This window comes from Crotalus tigris, unplaced genomic scaffold, assembly GCF_016545835.1.
Source record: "Crotalus tigris isolate CLP2741 ecotype Arizona unplaced genomic scaffold, ASM1654583v1 scf7180000017775.1145084777:2100578, whole genome shotgun sequence".
Classification (NCBI taxonomy): domain Eukaryota; kingdom Metazoa; phylum Chordata; class Lepidosauria; order Squamata; family Viperidae; genus Crotalus; species Crotalus tigris.
The window spans coordinates 815785-832394 of record NW_024096626.1 but is presented as its reverse complement, the minus strand read 5'-3'; the positions used below and the strand labels follow the sequence as shown (position 1 = coordinate 832394).

Here is a 16610-nt window from a genome sequence, read left to right as displayed (position 1 = left end):
TATAATAGTGAAGAGCTGAAAAAAAATGCGTGTTTCTTATTTGCATAGGTAATTTTTTATACCTTGTTAGCTTGTTTGGCCAGCATTGTACAATAATGGCAAAGGTTCTAATTAATATTCTAAGTGTGGCATTTGATAAAGGAGTTGCATTTTAGTAAATTAATGCAACTTCTTTATCAAGCAAAAATATAGCATAGAAAAATGGAAGCTGTAATGAATTAAATGTTGAATGATGGCAAATATTGTAGGTTAAGTTTACAATTTATGACAAGATGAGTTAAGCCAAATTGTTTGCATTGTTAAGAAAAGAATTGGTTGATGCTTATAAAAATGGATGAAATTATCCAAATGATCCATTGAGTGCCCATTTTAATTACATAGATGGAAGGATTACAAGAGGACAGTATTTTATGTCTACCTGCTGCTTACTGTGAGGTCAGTTCTTCAAATTTTTATTACTAGACTCTTAAAAGTTTGAGTTAAAATTTCATTTCCAAATACACAAAGGGAAATTGTGGGCCATGATCCTCTTTATTCATTGTTTTGTTTTTCTTTTTTGCTTGTTATATTTCTCAAAATGTGTTTGCTTGCCTATATTATACACAACACCTCCACAGCATCTCTCTATATGTATATGTCGATGTATAAATACAGTATCTTTTGCATACTGAGAATTTTAAATTTTGTAATTATATATACTCAAATATTGTATGTATGCCAGTTTTTATACATTATATATTTGATTTTGAACAGAATATTTGAATGTACTTTCATTTAAGGTAAGGTAAATAAAGTAGCTCTTATTGTGAGTCTTTTTTTCATATCATTTCTCTTTCTAGCGTGCAATGATGCGCTTCTCAGAGTTGGAGATGAAAGAGAGAGAAGGCCATGTAGCAACCAAAGACTCAGAGATCTGCCGATTCAACCAAGCAGACTGGGAAAACTTGAAAGGAAATAATGAAAAAAAGGCTAACTCTGTCCCTTCAGAAGATGTTATTGCTGGGCCAAATGACAAAAGCAGATGTAAGCATATATTAGTCTTAGCAGATTTGTGGAGGAGAGTTAATTTACTCACTGAAAAAGGAGATGTTATGTTCTAATTTGAATTGTTGGGGTACTTAGTATACATAGAGCTTTTTTATTTGGTGCATTTGAATATTACCATAATTCATAGAAATGTAGGCTGACAAAGCACAGAACTAAAGTCTACCCTTCTCCAGTCTCCTTGCCTTGCTCTCTTCATTGGTAAATTAATGGCTAGATGTTGGAGAAAAGAAAACAAGGGATGTAATTTCCCAACCCTTTCAGTGGGAAAAGAGCTGCATAGTATGGGAGTACTGGGAAGAGCTAGTGCATAACAGGAGAGACTGCTAGGTCACATTCTGACCACCGACTATCACCATTCCTGATCTAGGTGACACTTAAAGGATGCTGAGCTTTTTCCAACCCAAGGACTGTGTTGTATATTTGAAGGATGGGATAGGATGGGGACTTCACTGCAAAAAACACTGGCTAGAGTCAGAGCAAAACTACGATTGATTTCATTTGCACATCAATTAATTGCATATAAAAGATAATGAATAACTTACCAGTTATATATTATCTTGCCAGTTGTGTATTTAATAAGTTCCTCTTCCCTACAGTAATGCATTACAGATTTCAATTTGGTAGCAACAGGTGTTAAGAGGTGTATCTAAGGTTTGGGGGACTTTACTCAAAATCTTTGCATGCTGCCTGGACCCTCAGATTATGGATCTATTTTATAACTTACATTTTTTTGGTCTGCATTTGTAATACGGGCAGATAATGTTATAGCCAGTATAACAATATTGTGAAATAATAGTTTCATGAAGTGATAGTAAAGTTTTTATAAACTTGATTTCCCTATTGGTTTTTGTACAGCTCTCATAATATTCAGCCTGAAAAAGATTTGTGTTTTCGATGAGAGAGAGAGATTTTCTTTGAAAAGATCAAATGCATTCTTGCACAACAAACTAACCAAATTAATAATGTGGCTTTATTTAAAGGTTATTTTCATAACACAGAAAATATCCATGATCAGAGTTCTGAAATTCCTGAGGACAAAGGTTCTGCAGATATTGGTTTGGAGAGATTTACTGTGTACGAAAAGACAAACGACCAATCTTTAGAAGATATAAGCCAGGTTCCGTGCCCATATCTGGACCGAAAGCGTAAACATTCTGGTGAGAACATGCAGAATGATGGAACCCCTAAAGAAAACTTTGTAGAGGAACTGGAAGAAGAATTTGCATCAAAAGCAAAAAAGAAGAAGACCTCTAAAGGTAATCAAGCCCAGTTCGTCTGTTTTAAGGCATGGTTTGTGAAATGAACACTATTTGGATTAACATGCCCCTTTATGGTCTTAATTCTGCCAATCCCAAATTCTCCCTGAATGATATTTGGAAATCTGAAAGGTTGAAAACTAGTCATTGGACAATGTAAACATTGGACAATGCAAAGGGCTGTATGCATGCAACCCCTTCCTGAGCTAAACATTTAAAATACAAGTGTAATGGTGAAGCTGAAAGAATCTGCCCCACAAGTGAACTATAGTTTTTGTTTCAAGTTCAGCGCCTTTTGATTAATTTTTAGTTATTTTTCCATTAGATGACTGGCCTGAGAGGGAAATGACAAACAATTCCTCTAACCACTTAGAAGAGCCCAATTGTAATGAGGTGACCAACCTGAAGGTGTGCATTGAATTAACAGGGCTCCATCCCAAAAAGCAGCGTCACCTGCAGCATCTTAGGGAACTATGGGAGCAGCAGGTATCGCCAGAGAGATCCCCACCCGGCAAGTTGGGCCGGCAAAGCAGGAAAGATTTAGCTGAGACTGTTCAGCCAGAGGCCGCTGCAAAGGTCAAAGACTGCACAGAAGAAAGGCACACCAAGAAAAGGTCAGAGATCAAAAGCAATAGAAGTTGGTCTGAAGAGTCCCTCAAAACAAGTGACAATGAACCAGGTATGCAGAGATTACCAGGGAAATGTAGCATTATTTAGTGATGCATGCTGCCACCAATGCTAAGAAGTTATCAGTAGTGATTTTGGGGGGATAGAATTATATTATAATATAATACATTAATATATTTAATGTAATATATTACATTATGTATTATAATATCAATTATATGGTTACTATATAAAAGATTTAAGAACTACTATTTAATTAAGTTGTGCTTGTTTTGCCAAATTTATAAAGTGTGGTATAGTATTATTTTAAAATCAATATCCTAGATGTTTATGTGTTTTAGAAACAATCCCGAACAATTTTTGTATGATGATTATAATAGTGGTAATGCTCATTTGAAAATGCTTGATTTTATTGTGGAGTTCTTAGTGTTCTGAGCTAATGATGATGTTAATTAGTTGGGTAATGAAATGTCCACAAGAAAAACAAGCAAGGACTCTACAATTCAACATAAATTTTCTTCTATTGGTTGATTTTATAAAATACGACTATATCAAATGGGCTAAAATTAAGCCAAGCATAAAATGTTGCAAATTTTTGATCACTCGTGGGAATAGGCTGCTCCATTAGGTTTTGAACTTCTGAGCTAAATCTTCACGTTCAGGGAGATCTCTGATCTGTGTTAGGAGAAGTGACAGATGATGTCCTGAATCTCTTGTTCTTTGTGTCTAATTTGTAGTGGTAAAGCTCCTTACCACATATTTCTCTTCTTTCCTATTTAGTCAGTTAGTCTACTTGTGAACTTCATTTTCCAAAAATATAAGATGCTCCAAAGCAGTTTAGATTTTAAAAAGGTGATAATTTCAATACTGTAAGTAGCAACAATACCACTGAAATGCTTGATTACTGGCATTGGGTTGGGTTGAAATAAGGGTCCAGCGGAATTTTATACCTGGCTCACTATCAGCACTACCACTTGGGAAACTACACTGCTGCAGTCAAAAACCTTCTTTGGGGCTTATTCATGGGCTTACCTAGTGGCCCTGAATGGGTTAGACTGCTTGACTCCATTTGAAAGTGGGCGCTTTCTGAGCCTCACTTCAGGTTACCTTAAGCTACCAATTATAACTCTACAGTTGGTAGCCTAAGTAGCCTGAAGTGAGGCTCAGAAATCTAGAGCCAGACCTGGGTATACTTATTCATAAAAGTAGTTTGGATTAAATATCTTAATGTAGAGGAAGGCAATATTTCTTTATCATATTATTGCTAGGTATCTGAGATGGGCAACAGAGAGAAACTATGATGTAATCCCTCGTTACATTTGTGACATAATTTAATAATCTGAAAGGACTCATAACTAATCCTGGCCTTGCTGAGCACTTAACACATTCTTGCCTATTTTGCATATTTGTTTGCTGCTATCATCCCTATCCAGATGTTAAATGCAACTTCTACAGAAGCTGATCACCAATCTCTGCCTTAATGGAAGGACCAACAAGGTTCTTTAATTATACCTTCAAAACATGAATCTTGATTTCTATGAATGGTACTTGTGAAAATTGTGCTTTCCATCTAGCTAAGAAGTAAAAGAATCCAGTTCTTGCTAGGAGATAAGCAGATTGTGTTATACTCTTCTTGCCTGTTTCAGAGAATCAGGGCATTGGAGATAATGCTTTTCCCCACTCCAGTGAAGTTAGATTTTTGCTTTTCAGAACAGTGTATGTGTGTTGAGAAGGCTGATATGCTTTATCTTCCTAAGTTTTAACATTAGACTATATCTATTTCAAGTTACTGTGCGTTTTCCTTTATATGTGTCAGTGTTTCTCCATTCAAATTAAATGTATGGAAAATGAACACATGGAAAACAAATACTTTTCCCAATACAGGTAGTCCTCAGTTAATGGCTGGTTGCTTAGTGACCATTCAAAATCATGACCTATCTGAAAAGAGGGATTTATGTAAATGCAGCTGTTTGCTGTGTCCCACGGACACATGATGCAAGGGTAAAAAAATGAAGACATGGACTCCATCATTACTTCAAATAGAGATTGTGGGTAGACGATAGTGGAAGAACAGATAGAAAAAGGAAGAAAGATAGGATAGGTTATAGGAAAAGGCAAAACTATGGTTAGAATGGGATGTAGAAGATTTGTGGGGGAGGGAGGGAGGAAGAGAGGTTGTGTGTGGAAAAAATATTTTGACAAAAATGAATGGATTATGTTCCAGGTGTGAAAAAGAACAATTGGTTGTATTTGAAGAGAATTGTAGGTTGTAAGCAACATGTTTTAGAGGCTCATACCATTATGTTGTAGTGGGGTACCTGGGAAAATTGCTTGCTTTATAGCTTTACCTGTTTTTCATTTTTGTAAAAAAAGTTTCTGGTAGATCAAAAACCTGGATATTCATTAAAGTAGGGTTTACCTTTGGGTCTAAGACTCTTCTCCATATTATGTTTCTTTGCAGAACTTGCATGTTTTGAGTCATGGTAGTCATTGTGTGATGGCACTGTGCCACTTTCAACATTCGAGATTTGCCCAGTGTCTTAAAAATGTTGGAGGCCTTTGAAATATACTTCTAAAAGCAACCTTTAGTCATTCATTTAGCTCAGAGAGTAGTAGCTGTAATATCGAAAATATGGCTATGAGACATATTTCCTTGTCACATTTTTCTCATGTATTAGGCAATCAGTTTTTCAGACATCAATAGCGGAATATTGCAAAACAGAAAGAACTGTGGGCTTTTTTTGGGATGCTGTATACTGATTCCAGTTGGATTAAGTACATATCATGTTTACAAAAAATCCTGACATTCTCAGAAAAGGTTACGTGCTTTCTATTGTTTAGACAGAAAAGATAGCTATTTATTTATAGCAATTTTTCATAGATACATGGTTACCTATTTGGATCTATGAAACCATTTCAAAATGCTGCAAGAAATTGACTCCAATTACCTTTGTATGCAAAGGGATAATTTTCAAAGACAAAATTGAGAATTGGATAATTTAGTGCCATTTCTGCTTTTGGAAATCATCTACATCTGTTTACATATTCATAACAAATCAACTGTCCTTTGACACTTGCTCTATTAAAAACAGACTCCCAAGGTGAAAAGGTCTAGCTAAGTTTTATACCTAACAGAGCAACCTATTCCCATTTTAGCATCATGAAATTACAGGTAAGGAAGCATCTTCTCCTGTTTGTATCCAAAGTAAGTTGAGAAGTTAGACTGGCATCATAGTAATTTGCCATTATTTCTGTGATGTGGTGTCTAAATTGTGGGATTGTTTATTGTCCTTTGTCTAAGGCAGATTAGAAAACATAGTTTAGAAGTTACAACAATTCATTCTATATATTTGTTTTAACAGTTACAGTTAAAATGTTTTTTTGTTTAAAAACAGTAGTATAATACATATATAAAGATTAGTGCTTTTAAACAATGCAAGGACTTGTATTGATTGTTAGATACGCTAGTGTATCTTTATCTTCCCATTAAACATGCTGTACAGTGCGCAATCCTTTCCTTCCATTTAGGTATCCCTCTGTTCCCAGTGTCCTCACATATGAAGAATCTCTCATCCACCAATATAAACAGCAAAAGGCAAACTCAGCCAAGCTGTACTTTGACTTCAAGGTTGGCTGCCAAGCAGCAGAAAATTAAAGAAAACTGGAAGACAGATGGGCTGTGCATGGATGAAGAAGAGGATTTCCAGGCTGCATCCCTGTTGCAGAAACACAGCGAGTGTGAGAAGCCGCCAGGGAAACGTCAGTGTAAAACAAAACATTTGGCACTGCAGGAGAGGAGAACAAGGTCATCCTTGACTGGAGATGACATAACAGATACTGAAAGCATTGAGGAGAAGGTATCTTTTTATCATGACTCAGTTGCCATTAATATCAGATTGATAAAATTGCTTTCTCCTAGGACAAATTACATGATTTCATGGAAATCTTGTATATGGATATCAAACTTTTAAGTGGTAGCACTGTAATTGAGAAGATAACACTACCATACACTTTTTTTAAAAAAAGAAAGATTTACAGTGAATTATTGAGGGTAGATGGGATAAGGTATGGAATTCAGTGAAGATTTTGACAGGTTACATTAATGAGAATTTGAAATCAACTAGAGCAGTGGTTCTCAACCTGTGGGTCGGGACCCCATTTGGGGTCGAACGACCATTTCACGGGGGTCGCCAAACAACGCAGTCTGCCATTTTTTTCCCCCTTTTCCTTAGCTGTTCTACTCCCTTTTATTCTATGGGCTTTTGAAAGCCAATAGAATAGACTCTTGAATAGAGTCTAATTCTATTGGCTTTCAAAAGCCAATAGGAATTGTCCAGGCTGTCTCTGCCCTGCTGAGCCCGCCAAAAGTCCCATTCTGCAAACGGTGCTGCACCAGTTGAGTAGTCCTCGACTTACGACCGTTTGAGTAGTCCTCGACTTACAACCGGTTGGGGGTCGCGGCATTAAAAAGGTTGAGAACCACTGAACTAGAGGCTCCTTCAGATTGAGATTCCTCACCACTCAAATCACTTAGGCGCAAACTGTATGATTGCCTTGCAGCAGCAGACTCCCTCATTATTGCCTCTTTTTTTCAGCCCTCACAGCTGCAGATTGCAAGTACACCTCAGGAGATTGCTCCAAGTCGTCCCATGCCCCCAGAAGCTCGAAGACTTATTGTCAATAAGAATGCTGGAGAAACTCTTCTGCAAAGGGCAGCACGACTGGGATATGAGGCAAGCATTGTTTCTGAAGATCACTATTTTAAATTAGAATATGGAAGATGTTTGGTGTCACATGAGTTTTATTGCTCACATGTTTAAGAATCTGTATTCCCTCTCAATAGGATGAAATAACTTGAGACCTTCTGCTTTGGTTTTTCATTCAAGCATGCAATTCAGGCATTTTGTGAGTGGGTTTAGGAGGAAAACCATATAAACCCATATAATTTAAGCACCTTCAACTTGAATTAGGTGTCTGTCATTGCCAATAAGAATTCAGAGTATGGTGTACTTTGCAGGATTGGAATCTTGTATAAAGTAAGAAAAAGGGTGGGGTGGAGTTAAGAGATCTATATTTCTTTGCTGTATTTACAAAGAATTAGTGATTTGCCTTATTTTCACAGTGCAAGAGTATAAGCATTCTGCATTTTAAGGTTGCTTTAAACATTGCATTATTGGCACACTGTATATAAATACATTTTGGGAGTAATTTCACACTTTTGACAAATATAGAGTCCTTAAAGCCTTAGTTTTAGGAAATATACATTGCAGTGGACTATGGATTTCACTCGTAATGTGAAAATACAATATATGAAGTGTATTTGTCTCTGTGCAAATTTACTACATTTTAAGACATTGATCATGTTTTGTGAAAAAGATATATGTTAAATATCAGGTTGGACAAAGTCCTGATATAGCATGTTTATTTAATGTTTTAATTGAAGAGTTTATTTCTGATGCAGCCAAAAAGAGACAAAGAACAGAAAAGAGGTTATATACATCTTAATCAGAAGCAAGAAGCCAAAAATGTTCCTTAATAGGTGAATTTTATTTCATACCTAGGATTTTTATTTAAAAAATGAGTTTCTCTTGCTGAAAGAGAGTGAGGAGAGGTTTGTTATGAAAGCCTACATTGAGATGTTAGGTAATGTAGCAAACCTTTTTGTTAATTGCGAAGTCGTGTCCGACCCATCGCAACCCCATGGACAATGTACCTCCAGGTCTTCCTGTCCTCTACCATCTTCTGGAGTCCATTTAAGTTCACGCCTACTGCTTCAGTGACTTCATTTAGCCACCTCATTCTCTGTCATCCCGTTCTTCTATTGCCCTCAATCTTTCCCAGCATTAGGCCCTTCTCCAGTGAGTCCTTCCTTCTCATTAGGTGGCCAAAGTACTTGAGTTTCAACTTCAGGATCTGGCCTTCTAAAGAGCAGTCGGGGTTGATCTCTTCTAGGACTGACCAGTTTGATCGCCTTGCAGTCCAAGGGACTCGCAGGAGTCTTCTCCAGCACCATGGTTCAAAGGCCTCAATTCTTTGTCACTCAGCCTTTCTTATAGTCCAATTTTCACATCCATACATTGCAACTGGGAAAACCATGGCCTTGACTATATGAACTTTTGTTGGCAGGGTGATGTCTCTGCTTTTTAGTATGCTGTCTAGATTTGCCTAGATCCAAATATTTTGTGACACACAAATATCTAGTTTCCTGCATGGTAAGGTGATCTGACACCTTATAAATGCAAAGGTCCAATGAAAAATGTGTCTCTGGCTTTAAATTTATTTGGCTTGGACAACAACTTAGTCATTTTCCTTAGCTATAATTGAATGTTATTATATACTTCATTTTGTCAGAAAGAGAAAAGGGGGGAGAGAAACATAACCTCCTGTTGCATTTAAACACATATTAGCAATCTTGGTAATGGTTTAACTCTATCCTAATAAGGCAATGTGTTCTGAATATCTTAATTATATAAATTTGTCTATGTTAAATCAAGCAGGACTGCTAAGCAATTCAAGAAGACTCAATGATCTTCCTAATTGAGTGGTTACCAAACTGATAAAGGACAATTTCAGGAACTGTGGAAAAGGACTTGGAGTTGAAAGATAGTTAAGAATGCTATCCTTCATCTTTTTTGTCCTATTAGCATTGAGGTTAGCCATGAAAAACCAGTTCTGATTGTTTACATCAAAGTGATAGAGCAGCCAGCAAGTATATAGTATTGCAAATGTTTTTAGGTCCAGACAAGTGTATCAGTCTGGGATCCTATCGCTTAGGAAGTAATCCAAACAATCACTAAGAATGAGGTGGGTAGAAAAATGGAAATTTTCATATTGGGAGTGTGATGCCAGTTTTGGTAAGATCTAAGATTCCTCACTTATATCCTCAGCTGGTAATTCATCTAATTGTGCTTAGCTGCCAACAACAAATAAGGAGGGAATTATTTTCTCCCTACTTTATAAGTTTGGGATAAGGATGAAAGAGTGAGAAATGGGAAAGGAGTGGAGTAAGCTGGGTAGTGGGAAAAGAAAAAATAAGTTAGCAGTGTAGACCTAGGTAGTATGAGAGTCTGCTTCACAAAGAATTCCCTCATGGACTCTCAAAAGTGACAGTGCTTTTGCTTGCAAGAATGCATGAGATTTCACGAGAAGGCAAAAAAGGCAGATGGGGGACTTAGTCTTCGTTTGTTTATTTTTGTATGCACTGTTTCTATCAGTGTGTTGCAAGATCCAATTTCTCAAGCCTGCTTTGGTACTTGTTTCTGAACCCTTGTTTTTTTTTGCCTAAGAGGCAAAATGTGGACTAGGAAGGAAGAGGAGTCTGACTAAGCTAGTATAATGTAGATCCCCTTCTCTATAAAAGGGGTAGGGGGACAGAGAAAAAAGTCAGAATGGCAGCTGCATCCATGCAGTTGAAGTCCTGCTCCCATTTAATGTGTGTTAGCCATGCCATCATCTTAACTTTTTTCACCTCCCCCACAGACGCCTTTATCCGTTTCCAGGTATTGATGCATATATAGCCAGACCAACCAAGGTGGCAAATATCAACAAGCAAATGCAAAGTGTATTTCTTTTTAATTTATATTCCCCCTGCACTCAGAGATGTAGATATTTGATTGAAGACTTAGCATATGATTGCTGCAGAGGGAAGAGGACATGATTGAACGGGACCAATTATTACAGGTCTTCCTAGTCTAATAGAACACTGAGATGCAGCTATTAGAGAAGCTAATTCTGAACTTCTGTTTCCTTTTAACACCACAATACATCCATAAGAGTTTAGTATCTCCTTATTCATGCATGTGATGCCATTCTAAATGAATAACTATTTAAACTTCTGTTGATTACTGCAATACAAAACTGCTGCAAGTGAAAATCTTGCCTGACTTCCTAAGATCTTGGTGGCTTAATTAATTCAAAATATATTCCGTGAGGTTTCAGTAAAAATAAAGGACAGTGCTGAAGGTCTTTCGTGAATAAACAGTGACAAATATCAAATTAAAATTCCCTTTGAAGCAGCTGTAGTTGAATGCACAGTTTGAAGGAAGAGGGAGAGGCATTTGAAGGTGGTGGCTAGATCATAATAAAAATTTGGATCCGCTGTATCTGTCTCAGTTTGCACTTCTTCTTTTCCTCCATGTATATCAACAACCAACAAGCTTGTGGCAATAAAGCTCAATATTTTTTTTAAAAAACAAAAAGATATTGAGGTAACTTGACTGTTGCTTAATGTCAATGTTTATCTTTCCATGACTAGAGCGCTGTTCTGCAGAAAAGATACCACTGAATACACTGTGGAAAACATGCGTGCCTCTTTCTGTGTAAATTGAACTGCTGTCAGACCTGAAGTTCAACCACATGTCATATTAGTGTGCAGATGCAGCCTTTTGAGTGGCCTTTCACAATATTACATGGGAAATGCTTAACAATAAAACTCTTGAAAATAAATCAGCCAGAAACAATACAACCAATTTTTTGGATTTGCTGACAAACTCATTTTCTTCATCTCTTGAGTATAATTTGACAAGGAATAAGTTAAGGGACTTTGAAAAATTGTATAAGTTGAGCTTTTTAATTAAAGAAATATTCCTGTAAATGTGTTTTTTCAGCATTCCCTGCTGTAACAATACAGGAATGTGATAGTAAAGACAGTGAATTGTAAGTAGATGGCTAAAGGTAATAATGGATAGGCTTGTACAAACACAATTGGAGGCATCTTTTGTGGTTTCCCCCAATAATTGGATTTACCTTCTGGAATATGTTGTAATGTTTGATCTGCAGAGTTTGTGGACCGCCAGGAAACTCTGGCTGCAAAGGTTTTGTATTTCCCTCTAGATGTCTTTACTTTTCTGGATACTGTTCTAGGAACCTCCCTTTCAGAACTTTTCTACCACTGCCTCATTTTAAAGGAGAATTTCCAGAATGGAAAATTCCCCCTTCTCCACCTATTTTCTTTAAGTGAAAAACCTCTGATTTTAAAGGTGTCTCCATGGTAACAAACAGTTTTTTTTTTCCTCCCCACCCTTCCCATCTTTCTCCAGGAAGTGAGTCTGTATTGTGTGGAAGACAAGGTCTGTGATGTAAATCACTGTGACAAGTCTGGCTGTTGTATTGTAAAGTCCCGTGTTTATTCTTTTAGTGATTTTCTTTGCTGGCTTGAACTGATAATGTACACAGAATACTGTGTAGAGCCATATTTAGGATTATGGACATGGAAGCAGACTAGTTAAAACATCAGTGGAGACTATCAAGTGGAAAATGCATCTCTGTTTGTGTGTCTATTGATCTTTCTTTTCTTTCACATTCTTATCTTTGAATTGCTATTTTAAATACACTTTTGTTTGTATTACATATGTTTTGGCAATGAAGAAGGAATGCATATTTTTAAACCATAAACCTGACTTATTAAATGCTAAATATTACATTTATTGTGCTCCATGAAGCTCATTCTAGAATGACCTCTCTAGGCTGCTATCAGAATCAGTGTTTATTAACATAAAAACATATATAAGGAAATAATTATTTATGTTTCTTACTGACTTTGACACAGGCATGTACTCTGTCTGATAAGTACTTTATAGCTTTTGGTTTATGAAAATTCTGATGAAAATATAAATAGGTCAGAAAAGTATAAAAATTGCAATTTATTTTTCTCAGGGCTCCTATTTTCATATTCAAACTAGTCATGGGCTGTCAATCACATTTTTGAAATTCAGCAGAGAAGGCTGAAACCTATGAATTAAATAAATCATAATTAAATAGTTAATGGTGTATTTAATTAACTATTCATAAAACTTTATTTTGCTATGTTTTGTGCTAAATGACGTTGGATAAAATCCACTGGGAACTTGACCAGTTCAGTGGTGAGAAGCTGTATGCAGAATGGGTGCTGTCTTTCAGGAACTATTGTGCAGATTGAATGAATGAGTTTAAACAAGAGGGAAAAACCGGACAAATTTCTTTTTTACACATATTTATTTATTAATATAGGCAAATATTATATTCCTTGATTAACGCCAAATAGTTCTAGGTCTTATCATAATAAGATACGAATAAGATATCAAATTTTAGGACTGTCATCTAAATTATCTCAGAAAAATTGTAAAAAGTTTTCCTGAAACTTTGAAAAATGTATAGTAGCCTTTTGCATTTTAAGTTCTATCATTTGTTTTGTCCTGCATGCCTCTATAGTGTGATCAGTTATTGGCAATGATTGATTGTAGGTTAAGCAATAGGAGTGAACTAGTTTGTGGAAGGTTACTGGAGCAGATTTAAGTAGAGATGTTCCAATTCTATTTTAGATTAGTACACAATTAGCTATTCTCATATATGAAATCACAATAATTTCTTCAGAAATTAGAGGAAATGTTGAAGTTGCAGTGATCTTAACAAATCTGATGGTATCACATCAGAGTCTTTAACTAGAGATTTTTAAACCATTATAACCAAATTGAGGAGGATGTATTACAGGTATTTTGATTTTTGGGCTAGGTGACAAAATGCTCATGGGCTGAAATTTCCATACTTGCCAAGAATTGTAACCAAATGAAATCTTACAATCAAATTTGCACCTTGTTGTGCAAATTCTTTCTTTCAAAATAGTATAAAGATTTTTAATGCATTGATCTTAATTGACAAGAGATCCTTATCTCCATGAAGTCTCTCATCAATAATAAAATATTAAGGGAAATCCCAGTAGATAGAGTGGTTTACATGTTATTTTTCAGTAGATTTCCATTTGGTTCTAATAGGACCATAGGAATAGTGATGCATAAACCCAAAATCATGATTGCCTGCCTTATTACTTTTGATATGTGGCACAAAACTGATATACAGCAAATTTTGCATGTCATTAATTAACATATGATGCAATGAAAGAGGTTTGCATAAATAGAAGTAAAACTAAATATACTCTTAAGTCTGAAGAGATTTTTGCCCCACAGAAAATTCCACTATATAAAAAAACTGTATTTATATGCATCCACATTGTTTCTTCTGTTAAAGTGAAAAACAATTGTTTCTTGTAAATTAATTCACCCCACTATCCTTCTACATTTATTTGTATGGTAACTCTTTTGAAATTGTTAAATATTTTGTTTGAGATATCTCAGTCTTCCTTCTGGGCTAATCACTGGCTTTCTTTTTCAACCATTTGACTTTATCTGAGATGAGAATTGTATAGTAGCTTCCTTCTTTCCTTTGTAATTTGCTAATAGCCCAATCAGAGAGGTATTCCCAGAATGTTAAAAGTAAATGATATGTATATTTCTGCAACAATTTGTTCTGTTTTCTTCTTTTTCAGGAAGTGGTTCTATATTGTTTGGAAAACAAAGTCTGTGATGCAAATCATCGTGACAATGCTGGTTATTGTGCCCTACATGAGGCCTGTGCCAGAGGTTGGCTGAGCATTGTGCGACATCTCCTAGAATACGGAGCAGACGTTAACTGCAGTGCTCAGGATGGAACTAGGTTAGCCTTTCTAGTTAATCTAAATCTTCTGTGCTTCAATATTGCATTAATATATAGTTGCAGCTAAGTTGTAATCTTGTTTAAAGAAATGGCGTATTTCTTCCGAAAGGTTTATACTGTATACAGTAGTTGCTTTTGTCCTTGTATACTATTCAAACGTTGATGTGACAACACATTGTCACTTTTGGTACATTTTGGCTGCAAGTCTATATCATCAAAAGCAAAGAATCCTCCAATTTTTTGTTGTCCTTGTTCCTTCAAGTCAATGTTGACTCTTAAGAGACTGCCTGGACAAACTCCTCTCGTTTCCATGGCTAGATTCAATTTTGCCATTGCATGCTTTCTATGGGAGAGAGAGAGAGAGAGAGAGAGAGAGAGAGAGAGAGAGAGAGAGAGAGAGAGAGAGAGAGAGAGAATGACTGACAGCCAGCTAAGGTGGGACTAGACTTCACTACCTCCACGGTTTCTAGCCTCAGGCCTGAACCACTGCATCAAACTGGCTCTTATTACTCCTTTAAGTACTAATAAAAATACAAAGTTTAGACAACAGCAACATGCAAATTTTTACTAGTCATAAGGAAACAGGCAGTAAACATGCCTTCTCCCAGAAGATTGTTTTAAATTTTAGATCATTCCTCTTCCATTATTAATCGCTTAACTTATTTTGTTTTGCAAAGTTCATCTTTTCTAAAGCAATTTAGTTGTATTTATTTTTTAAAAGTTCTGTAATAATGATGGATATATTCTTTGAGTTCTTCTGTTTGAATGTTTCATCACTTATCACCTTATCTGGTAACTCAGCTCTAAATTAGCATGTCTGAAAGCCAATAACCTTGTAAGCATTGGCATTTGAATAGAACTTGCAAAGATTTCAGGAAAAAAAACCAACCCTTTTAAAAAACTTCTGGGCAGAGAAGACTTCGTTGATTCTGTAGGGACATTTTGAATACTTGTTCCTTCCATTAGCTAACTAAAGAAAAAGAAAAATAATAATGGGAAAAGGTACATACCTCCACATTGTGAGATTTTTTTTTAAACTAAGCAGTTAGACCTTTAATAGGATCACTTTACTCAATAAGCTATAGAAATTTTTGTAGCATGTGTTATAAACACAAAATCATGGCTCAAAAAGTAAATTTTCTTCATTTGTTGAACCTTTGTTTCATTCCTTGAATGTGCAAAATTCTTATCATGAATTTATTTTACTAAGGATGTTAGTGTTAAATCTATGGGGATTATTTGTATGATCAGACACTGATGTTCATCTGGTAATAAGTGGCAGATTCTGCTATAGTTTACTTTCATCTGCCCTTTGTAATATACAGAGATCAACCATTGAATTAAAAACAGATTGTACACTTTCTGCATGATTCTGACAATTTTTCATTGTTTGCTGTGCTATCTCTCCCCCCTCAATCTAGACTAGTCAAATCCATAGTATTATTTACACACCACACATTCACACATTTTCATATTCACAGCTACTCTTGAAGTGGCACATATGACATCTCTGTTAATGTGAGCTACACTGGCTGCTAGTTTGTTTCTGGGTCCAATTTAAGATACTGGCTATTATCTTTAAATCCCTTTATGGCATGAGTCCAGGGTATCTGAGGAACCATCTCACCTCAGTACCTACTTTAGATTCTGTTGGCCAAATAATTGTAGGTGTAGGTGAGATATGCCCCAAACTCCTGGCCTCTGGAAGAGCCTAAAAATGTGGTTTTTAGATTTGGTTTTTAAATTTTAATTTCTCTGTTCAAATTAAAATTAAAATTTCTCAATTTTTCCAATTTTAACTTTTGAAGCACTTTTGAATTTTTTATTTATATTGTAAGCTACCTAGAGTCACTGTATCAGTGAGATGGGCAGCACAGAAAAATGAAATGAAATGAAACAAACAAACAAATGTTAATAAAGGGAAGTGAGGCAACAGCTTGGACACAATATAGGTTGATACACAAAACATAGGTGTTGCCAGAGTAGAAGATACAGATTAAGATCCTGGAAATAGGCTGCAGTACCAAATTAGCTGAAATAGTTATCATGATCGATGGAAGGCAATATGTCTGAACTCTGTTTCGGCAAAGTTAATATTAAATGCACTTAACAGAACAAAAATAATTTTGGCAATAACTTTAATAACTCCTGATTTAACTACTGTTTCTAAAACATTTTAACTTCCCCCCTTTTTTGTAATCTTAAGTCTTTTAT

The 16610-nt window shown here is 35.7% G+C and overlaps 1 protein-coding gene across 7 annotated transcripts in view; it reads left to right on the top strand.

Annotated features, from left to right (window-relative positions):
• The window catches only part of BCOR (BCL6 corepressor), a 73688-nt gene that overhangs the window by 44928 nt on the left and 12150 nt on the right, over nucleotides 1–16610 (top strand). For 4 of the 7 annotated variants that reach the window (XM_039342163.1, XM_039342165.1, XM_039342164.1 and 1 more), the window contains exons 5-11: nucleotides 382–435; nucleotides 840–1023; nucleotides 2028–2303; nucleotides 2629–2982; nucleotides 6459–6787; nucleotides 7526–7663; nucleotides 14230–14396. In XM_039342163.1, coding sequence (XP_039198097.1) covers nucleotides 382–435; nucleotides 840–1023; nucleotides 2028–2303; nucleotides 2629–2982; nucleotides 6459–6787; nucleotides 7526–7663; nucleotides 14230–14396 — 1502 coding nt within the window. The remainder of the gene's footprint in view (nucleotides 1–381; nucleotides 436–839; nucleotides 1024–2027; nucleotides 2304–2628; nucleotides 2983–6458; nucleotides 6788–7525; nucleotides 7664–14229; nucleotides 14397–16610) is intronic. The other 3 variants (XM_039342167.1, XM_039342169.1, XM_039342166.1) reach the window with 3 other exon arrangements.